Genomic DNA, 9,977 nt, shown 5'->3' on the forward strand with positions numbered 1-9,977 from the left:
GAATGATTCATGTCACGTGTGTTTGTAATGAATAATTCATGTCACGTGTGTTCGTAATGAATGATTCATGTCACGTGTGTTCGTAATGAACGATTCATGTCACGTGTGTTCGTAATGAACGATTCATGTCATGTGTGTTCGTAATGAATGATTCATGTCATGTGTGTTAGTAATGAATGATTCATGTCACGTGTGTTCGTAATGAATAATTAATGTCACGTGTGTTCGTAATGAATGATTCAAGGCATGCGTGTTCGTAATGAATAATTCATGTCACATGTGTTCGTAATGAATGATTCATGTCACGTGTGTTCGTAATGAATAATTCATGTCACGTGTGTTCGTAATGAATGATTCATGTCACGTGTGTTCGTAATGAATGATTCACGTCACGTGTGTTCGTAATGAATGATTCATGTCACGTGTGTTCGTAATGAATAATTAATGTCACGTGTGTTCGTAATGAATGATTCAAGGCATGCGTGTTCGTAATGAATGATTCATGTCACGTGTGTTCGTAATGAATGATTCATGTCACGTGTGTTCGTAATGAATGATTCATGTCACGTGTGTTCGTAATGAATAATTCATGTCACGTGTGTTCGTAACGAATGATTCATGTGTTTCCGTATGAATGAGTGGAGTATATCCACGTGAACTGTTGTTAACGAGTTATTAATATTAGAGCAGCACCAGGCAGGGTGTTTACTGTATATAGAGAAGCAAAGTGAACAAACGTATCCTCATGTTCGTGTTCATGATACATTGTGTACCGCTATCCGAACCTGCGCACCTTCAGCATGGCCTCGTGTTTAATCAGCAAAAATAAATACAAAAGACTAAGATCCTCACACCGTATGCTATGTGCGCACTGTACTGTACTGTACACAGCCAGTACAGCGGAAACAGACAACGGCCTAACCTCGCGGACACCCTTCATGTACACAGTCGAGCACAACCCCTTTACTCCCCTGACGTCATCTTCACCGGCTTACCTCCGAGCAGGTGCGGGGTCAGGCGGATGGGCAGAACCTGGGACAAATCGGACGCTTCTAGCAGGCCCAGAATCCGTCTGGGTCCATCCTCTGCGGGTCTAGCTCCAGGCAGGGCGATCCTTTCGACGTGTTGGGCCCTTTCCCGTGCTGTGAGGGGTCCGTACGGGTCGGCGGAGTGCGAGGCAGGAACTTGAGCCGTGCCCAGGCAAGGCCGAGGGCGGCCCTGAGCGCTCGGCTTGGCGCCCATGTGGGCCAACGGAGTCCGTTCAAGCCTGTCCGTCCGTATCTGTGTGTCTTTTGTCCGGACCTGTCTGCCCGCCTCAGTGCCTTATCCCCCGATCTAGCCAATAGCAGACAGAGGTCGCTGTTTCACTTCCTCCTCCTCCCGCCTCAGAATATCCATCGACAATGGTGACAGATAGTAATTGTAATTTGAATAATAATCGATATATTAATTATTGTTATTAATTATTATTGTATTCCACGAACCGTTATAATACAAATGAAATCGCACAGCTCGTGCTTAAACATTCCGAGAGCTATTTTCCCTCAATATGTATATGACAGGAATAATTTCACTTTTTAATGCATAAAAGTAAAACCAAAAATATTCATCAGGTTCAGTCAATCCATAAGTACGTTAAAAATAAGGATCACCGACGCCTGCGGTGCATGGGGTGACGTCATCGGTGCATGGGGTGACGTCATCGGTGGATGCCCGCCTGGGACGCAGACGCAATTTGAATTAAGATTCACTTACAGTATTTTGCTTACAGGCCGCGGCAAACTTGCCAAAGGCTCTAAAACCTGTTGCACGAATTCCTTTTATACCCGTTATAATTGCGGTATTAAGCTCCAGATTACATGCAGCTCGCCTCGGATCGTCAAGTTGTGTCTACAAATAACGTCACCCACAAGCAGCCCTGAAACTCATTGAGGGCATTTCTCCGAAAAGAGGATCAGCATTATTTATTTTAACAACGATCACCTGGGAATTCCATTGGGATTACACTTTAGGCAACACCTGCGTTATATAGACAGTCTGACAAGATGTATGACGTATTTGACCATTGTGGCCCCCTTTCACCCCATAAATATTGTCGTGGTCGTTCGAGTTCAAATCCCCACTCCTGACAACAATTTTGTTGCGGGGGCCGGCTGCAAAAGTCCCCCTTATTGACAACAATTTTGTTGCTTGATTCCCCTCGGTTAATACCGGAGAATCACGAATACCTTCAAGGTGCACGGATCAAGGTGCACGCGCGTGCCGAAGAACCACGCGATCGAACCCTCACTTTCCCACACCTTATGGGTGCCGAGTGAATTTGCACGGTGTGGAAAGCGGCGTTACCCCACGAGATTTATGGACCTGAGTCTAGTCGAATTTGGTCCCGGATGATGCTAGGCCAATGGAGAAAAGACGTACCAAACAGGTTGGAAAGTAACAACAGAATGTACAGCCTTTTATTTTGAAGGCACAGAGAAACAGAGGCGAAGATACAGCTCATCAATTATTGCTTAATAATAACCCCGACTTGGCGCCTTCACACTCTGACACACACACACACACACACACACACACAGGGGAAAAGGACACTGGTTAAGGGCGTACCGATGTACGTGCTGGAATTGCCTCGCTGGTGACCACGTGGTCTGGTGTGCGCGGCTCGCAGTTTGATCATGACGTGCAGCCTGGATGAGGTAAATTCAGCGCAGGTGGGACGAGCTGCCACGCAGGCAGACAACTTCAGCTCAGGTGAGTCGTGTCGAAAGGCCAACACTTGCAGGTCAGCCAGATGGCGCAAAAGATCGGCGCATAAGCGATGGGTGTCGACGAAGAACAAAGGCCAAAACACGTGTCGTCTGGTGGAACCAAAACAAGAATCCAGAGCAGGGTGTCGTCCACGTGGCAAAATCCCAGGCAAAGAGAATCGTGTCGTCCACGAGGCAAAGAGAGAACAGAGCAGGAGGTCGTCGATGTGGCGAAATCCACAACAAGAGTCCAGAACAGGTGGTGTAGCGCAGTGTTACGTGGTCCTCCCGGTGACTACCTGGTCTCGGTGACCCCCGGACCGTGAGAGGAACTCCGCCAGAAAGATTTATTATGTATGCGCTTTCGTAACGCAATCAATATGAATTCCAACCAAGAAAAAACCCCACACCAAGGATCCGGAATAATCAAGGATATATTCCCCGAGCAATCAACCATCAACAATCAGCAATCAATAGTACAAAGATGTAAACTCATCTACATTAACTCTAAGATGGCCATCTTATACATTCCTCACGTGAGCCCCACTCCCGACTCCCTCCGTGGTCAATGTCTCTCACAATGTCTCCGTACTCCTGTAGTTCGATCTCCGCACGTGGGCGGTTGACCGGACCCTTCCTGACGTGCTTTCACCGGGCACGTCCCATACCGGGAACAACGGCTGCAGCGCACACCTCCTGGCCAAGCAAAGCGGGTAATGTAAAGCAGGCAAAGCAACACGCGGCTTGCCCAGCGCGCGCGGCCCAAGGTGCGACCCGTACGCGGCCTTGTAGACGGCGAGGCGAACTGTGCCAGCTGCTTGGTTCCGTGCATGAACCCACCGTGACTTGACGTGTCAAAGGGTAGTTACACGTCCCGGTAACTCCTCTCGCCAGACGGGCTTTGAAACGCCGATTATCTTACGTTGCTCAATCGATACCGCTCGCGTCCGAGCTTGGCGAGGAAGAAAAAGACTCGTCGCGTCTCCCGGACCTCGTGTCTTTTCTTCTTCCGTTTCCGGTCTCCTTTTTCTCAGAAGGGCTCCTGACCCTTTAATCACAACAACCTTTAATCGACTACACATTGATAAGCAAAGCCCTGAATAGTAATTCACATACATTCACATAAATATGTAACAGCAGCAAAATCCAAAAGCAAAGAGAGTGATAATGCGCTCCGCGTGGGCTATTATCAGACCTGCCCGCGCCCGTCAAAATGTTCCAGAGCCTCCCATTGGCCGAGGCTTGTCGCATCATGGCGACGGGTTCCCGGCTCACTATTGGTCACATGCTGGCCTTCGATCTCTCCTCCCCCAATGAAGGTTTCATTCCTCCTTCCCTATTTTATTCAGGGAAGGTTTCACTGTCCATTAGTCACGTGGGCCTTGGCACGCCTTCCTGCATATCTTAATGGTTTCCTTTAACCACACAAAGGTTTGACATCCTGCCTAACTCAACGCATATTTGGTCTTTATTACTACACAATGGGAAAGGGCTAATCTTTACATTCAATAAGACATAACTGACTTCTGCAGGCTACATGTTGTCATGCAACGAACTATAGGGGGGTTGCCTTTATGGCACAACTGTTCAGCAACTGAGCAGCAATGTTCGTGTTGTCGTTCAACTTGTGCTGGTCCCCCTGTGCTGTCTTTCCCTCGCGGTCCCCCTGTGCTGTCTTTCCCTCGTGGTCCCCCTGTACTGTCTTTCCCTCGTGGTCCCCCTGTACTGTCTTTCCCTCGGGGTCCCCCTGTACTGCCTTTCCCTCGCAGTCCCCCTGTGCTGTCTTTCCCTCGGGGTCCCCCTGTGCTGTCTTTCCCTCGCGTCCCCCTGTGCTGTCTTTCCCTCGGGGTCCCCCTGTGCTGTCTTTCCCTCGCGGTCCCCCTGTGCTGTCTTTCCCTCGCGGTCCCCCTGTACTGTCTTTCCCTAGTGGTCCCCCTGTGCTGTCTTTCCCTCGTGGTCTCCCTGTACTGTCTTTCCCTCGCGGTCCCCTTGTGCTGTCTTTCCCTCGTGGTCCCCCTGTGCTGTCTTTCCCTCGCGGTCCCCCTGTACTGTCTTTCCCTCGCGGTCCCCCTGTGCTGTCTTTCCCTCGCGGTCCCCCTGTGCTGTCTTTCCCTCGCGGTCCCCCTGTGCTGTCTTTCCCTCGCGGTCCCCCTGTGCTGTCTTTCCCTCGCGGTCCCCCTGTGCTGTCTTTCCCTCGCGGTCCCCCTGTGCTGTCTTTCCCTCGCGGTCCCCCTGTGCTGTCTTTCCCTCGCGGTCCCCCTGTGCTGTCTTTCCCTCACGGTCTCCCTGTGCTGTCTTTCCCTCGTGCCCCCCCTGTGCTGTCTTTCCCTCGCGGTCCCCCTGTGCTGTCTTTCCCTCGCGGTCCCCCTGTGCTGTCTTTCCCTCGCGGTCCCCCTGTGCTGTCTTTCCCTCGCGGTCCCCCTGTACTGTCTTTCCCTCGCGATCCCCCTGTGCTGTCTTTCCCTCGCGGTCCCCCTGTGCTGTCTTTCCCTCGCGGTCCCCCTGTACTGTCTTTCCCTCGCGATCCCCCTGTGCTGTCTTTCCCTCGAGGTCCCCCTGTGCTGTCTTTCCCTCGTGGTCCCCCTGTGCTGTCTTTCCCTCGTGGTCCCCCTGTGCTGTCTTTCCATCGTGGTCCCCCTGTGCTGTCTTTCCGTCGTGGTCCCCCTGTGCTGTCTTTCCCTCGTGGTCCCCCTGTGCTGTCTTTCCCTCGCGGTTGTCAGCTCTTTCACGAGCCTCGATTCAGTATACAAAACTGCAACAATATCATACACAACATTTTCACCCATGTGCGTTTTAATATTTTAAAGGTCAGCCGGTCGGTCTGGTTGTCCAATTCGAATCCGGCCAGCTAAGCCACCCAAAGCTCTGTGCCGAAAGGCGACCACGTGACCAAACAAATCAGGCCGAGCAAACCTTGTTCACGTGATGCGATCTTCTTCCCCATCAATCGACCTTCAGCAGGATTTTATGAGAACCACCACACGAAGCCACCATGCCAAACAGAATTCACCCAGAGACCAAGTCAGGTTTAATGAAAGCACAGTGGTCGCAGGGAGGAAACAAAAGGAAGCAAAGTCCAAAAATGATTCAACCAACAATAATTACTCTTACCCAACTACCTAGTACGTACCCATGGACAAACCAAGTGAATGGAAGGTCTTAACTATCTGACTTGGGGCCCACAAGCATTGCACGGTAGAGAGTCGGTAGACAAGATAAGAGAGGCACTCGGGCTACCCAGTACCCATGGCAGTGTTCGGACAAGTCCTGCTGGCTTTTCTTAGTGCGGCAGGTTCTGGGCCACTGCGATCGTCCAGCAACGCTGAGGGGAGCATGGGGAGCTGAGTCAGGCTGAGGGGGACATCAACACGCAGCCTTTTTGGGTCATCATGGGAGACCCGTTGTACTCCCACTCGTGGGCAATCCAACTTCCCCAGAACTTCTTCCTCTTTTTGTGATGCTGAACCAGAAAACCCCAGGACTCGACTGCCACTGCAACTGCGCATCATGACTGCTGCTTCTCACAGCTGCCGTGGACCGACTTTTATTACCCCTGGCCATCGGAGGCAGAGCTTCCTCTCCCTGAACCCTCCTATGTAGCATTTCGATGCACCAGAAGTGCGTTCAAGGAATCTGAGGCCTCCACAGAAAGGACATAAAAGACAGATTTCGGCAAAAAAAACCATATAACAAAGCCAAAGGTATGGTGGGTGTAGAAACAGACATGATGGAAAGGGAGGAACATGTCTTTCTATTACATACGCAACACACATCTATTGCACGAACCATACATCATGCTTCTACTCAACAAATACGAAGAAATAACTACCATTATAATAAACCGTTTTACTTCACTAGGGCCATTTCCACAACAATGTATACAGTATATTGTCGCCCGGACCGTCGATGGTTCTGGCACCTGTCGTGCCAGGACCTTTTTACTCCAGGTAAAACTCCAGGTCGCCGAGCTTACCAAATTCAACTCTGCATTCATTTCTTTACCATTTATAATACCCCAATGATCACTCCCATCCTAGCCAAAAGTGGCGGCGGAAAGAGGGAAACTTTTGGTTTGTGGGTTTCCCACAAACTCACAAAAATGTGGGTTTCTACAGTACTTTTCCTCTCACCGTGCCCCTTCCACACACACACTAATCTTTCTGACATTTTTCTTCACTTTCTTTCTTTCATTTCTTCCTTTTCTTCTGGACTTTACGTGGCCTTTACACACACTGATGCACACCTACGAGCCCGGCGTGCCTTTCACATAAGCCAAACACCATTCAGCGGTGCCCTATCGGAACGGAGGAAGGAGACCAAAAGGAGGGAGGTCGCGGGAGGTGAGCCTGAACTGCCAAGCCATGGACAATCGCAGCTTCAACCAGGGTTGTGAAAGGTGTGCCGGGTCACGTCAACAACTTCAGCTCAGGTGAGTCGTGTCGAAAGGCCAACACTTGCAGGTCAGCCAGATGGCGCAAAAGATCGGCGCATAAGCGATGGGTGTCGACGAAGAACAAAGGCCAAAACACGTGTCGTCTGGTGGAGCCAAAACAAGAGAGTCCAGAGCAGGGTGTCGTCCACGTGGCAAAATCCCAGGCAAAGAGAATCGTGTCGTCCACGAGGCAAAGAGAGAACAGAGCAGGAGGTCGTCGATGTGGCGAAATCCACAACAAGAGTCCAGAACAGGTGGTGTAGCGCAGCAAAATCCAAAAGCAAAGAGAGTGATAATGCGCTCCGCGTGGGCTATTATCAGACCTGCCCGCGCCCGTCAAAATGTTCCAGAGCCTCCCATTGGCCGAGGCTTGTCGCATCATGGCGACGGGTTCCCGGCTCACTATTGGTCACATGCTGGCCTTCGATCTCTCCTCCCCCAATGAAGGTTTCATTCCTCCTTCCCTCTTTTATTCAGGGAAGGTTTCACTGTCCATTAGTCACGTGGGCCTGTGGTGTTGGCCACGCCTTCCTGCATATCTTAATGGTTTCCTTTAACCACACAAAGGTTTGACATCCTGCCTAACTCAACGCATATTTGGTCTTTATTACTACACAATGGGAAAGGGCTAATCTTTACATTCAATAAGACATAACTGACTTCTGCAGGCTACATGTTGTCATGCAACGAACTATAGGGGGGTTGCCTTTATGGCACAACTGTTCAGCAACTGAGCAGCAATGTTCGTGTTGTCGTTCAACTTGTGCTGGTCCCCCTGTGCTGTCTTTCCCTCGCGGTCCCCCTGTGCTGTCTTTCCCTCGCGGTCCCCCTGTGCTGTCTTTCCCTCGTGGTCCCCCTGTGCTGTCTTTCCCTCGCGGTCCCCCTGTACTGTCTTTCCCTCGTGGTCCCCCTGTGCTGTCTTTCCCTCGTGTGGTCCCCCTGTAATGTCTTTCCCTCGTGGTCCCCCTGTTCTGTCTTTCCCTCGTGGTCCCCCTGTACTGTCTTTCCCTCATGGTCCCCCTGTACTGTCTTTCCCTCGGGGTCCCCCTGTACTGTCTTTCCCTCGCGGTCCCCCTGTGCTGTCTTTCCCTCGGGGTCCCCCTGTGCTGTCTTTCGCTCGCGGTCCCCCTGTGCTGTCTTTCCCTCGCGGTCCCCCTGTACTGTCTTTCCCTAGTGGTCCCCCTGTGCTGTCTTTCCCTCGTGGTCCCCCTGTACTGTCTTTCCCTCGCGGTCCCCTTGTGCTGTCTTTCCCTCGCGGTCCCCCTGTGCTGTCTTTCCCTCGCGGTCCCCCTGTACTGTCTTTCCCTTGCGGTCCCCCTGTGCTGTCTTTCCCTCGCGGTCCCCCTGTGCTGTCTTTCCCTCGCGGTCCCCCTGTGCTGTCTTTCCCTCGCGGTCCCCCTGTGCTGTCTTTCCCTCATGGTCCCCCTGTGCTGTCTTTCCCTCGCGGTCCCCCTGTGCTGTCTTTCCCTCGCGGTCCCCCTGTGCTGTCTTTCCCTCACGGTCCCCCTGTGCTGTCTTTCCCTCACGGTCCCCCTATGCTGTCTTTCCCTCATGGCCCCCCTGTGCTGTCTTTCCCTCGCGGTCCCCCTGTGCTGTCTTTCCCTCGTGGTCCCCCTGTGCTGTCTTTCCCTCGCGGTCCCCCTGTGCTGTCTTTCCCTCGTGGTCCCCCTGTGCTGTCTTTCCCTCGTAGTCCCCCTGTACTGTCTTTCCCTCGCGGTCCCCCTGTGCTGTCTTTCCCTCGTGGTCCCCCTGTGCTGTCTTTCCCTCGTGGTCCCCCTGTTCTGTCTTTCCCTCGTGGTCCCCCTGTGCTGTCTTTCCCTCGTGGTCCCCCTGTGCTGTCTTTCCATCGTGGTCCCCCTGTGCTGTCTTTCCATCGTGGTCCCCCTGTGCTGTCTTTCCGTCGTGGTCCCCCTGTGCTGTCTTTCCCTCGTGGTCGCCCGTGCTGTCTTTCCCTCGTGGTTGTCAGCTCTTTCACGAGCCTCGATTCAGTATACAAAACTGCAACAATATCATACACAACATTTTCACCCATGTGCGTTTTAATATTTTAAAGGTCAGCCGGTCGGTCTGGTTGTCCAATTCGAATCCGGCCAGCTAAGCCACCCAAAGCTCTGTGCCGAAAGGCGACCACGTGACCAAACAAATCAGGCCGAGCAAACCTTGTTCACGTGATGCGATCTTCTTCCCCATCAATCGACCTTCAGCAGGATTTTATGAGAACCACCACACGAAGCCACCATGCCAAACAGAATTCACCCAGAGACCAAGTCAGGTTTAATGAAAGCACAGTGGTCGCAGGGAGGAAACAAAAGGAAGCAAAGTCCAAAAATGATTCAACCAACAATAATTACTCTTACCCAACTACCTAGTACGTACCCATGGACAAACCAAGTGAATGGAAAGTCTTAACTATCTGACTTGGGGCCCACAAGCATTGCACGGTAGAGAGTCGGTAGACAAGATAAGAGAGGCACTCGGGCTACCCAGTACCCATGGCAGTGTTCGGACAAGTCCTGCTGGCTTTTCTTAGTGCGGCAGGTTCTGGGCCACTGCGATCGTCCAGCAACGCTGAGGGGAGCATGGGGAGCTGAGTCAGGCTGAGGGGGACATCAACACGCAGCCTTTTTGGGTCATCATGGGAGACCCGTTGTACTCCCACTCGTGGGCAATCCAACTTCCCCAGAACTTCTTCCTCTTTTTGTGATGCTGAACCAGAAAACCCCAGGACTCGACTGCCACTGCAACTGCGCATCAGGACTGCTGCTTCTCACAGCTGCCGTGGACCGACTTTTATTAAC

General features: G+C 51.9%; 1 protein-coding gene across 3 annotated transcripts in view; it reads right to left on the reverse strand.

The window, feature by feature from the left end:
* Window positions 1-1,408, reverse strand: part of LOC137421231 (E3 ubiquitin-protein ligase znrf2) — a 90,682-nt gene extending 89,274 nt beyond the window's left edge. For 2 of the 3 annotated variants that reach the window (XR_013622376.1, XM_068107084.2), the window contains exon 1: window positions 996-1,408. Coding sequence is in view for 2 of the 3 variants with exons in the window: in XM_068107084.2 (XP_067963185.1) it covers window positions 996-1,242 (247 nt within the window). In the remaining variant the exon portion in view is untranslated. The remainder of the gene's footprint in view (window positions 1-995) is intronic. The other variant, XM_068107086.2, reaches the window with a different exon arrangement.
* Window positions 1,409-9,977: the final 8,569 nt, after the last annotated feature.

The sequence above is a fragment of the Myxine glutinosa genome, chromosome 2 (assembly GCF_964187855.1).
Source record: "Myxine glutinosa chromosome 2, kmMyxGlut1.1, whole genome shotgun sequence".
Lineage (NCBI taxonomy): Eukaryota > Metazoa > Chordata > Myxini > Myxiniformes > Myxinidae > Myxine > Myxine glutinosa.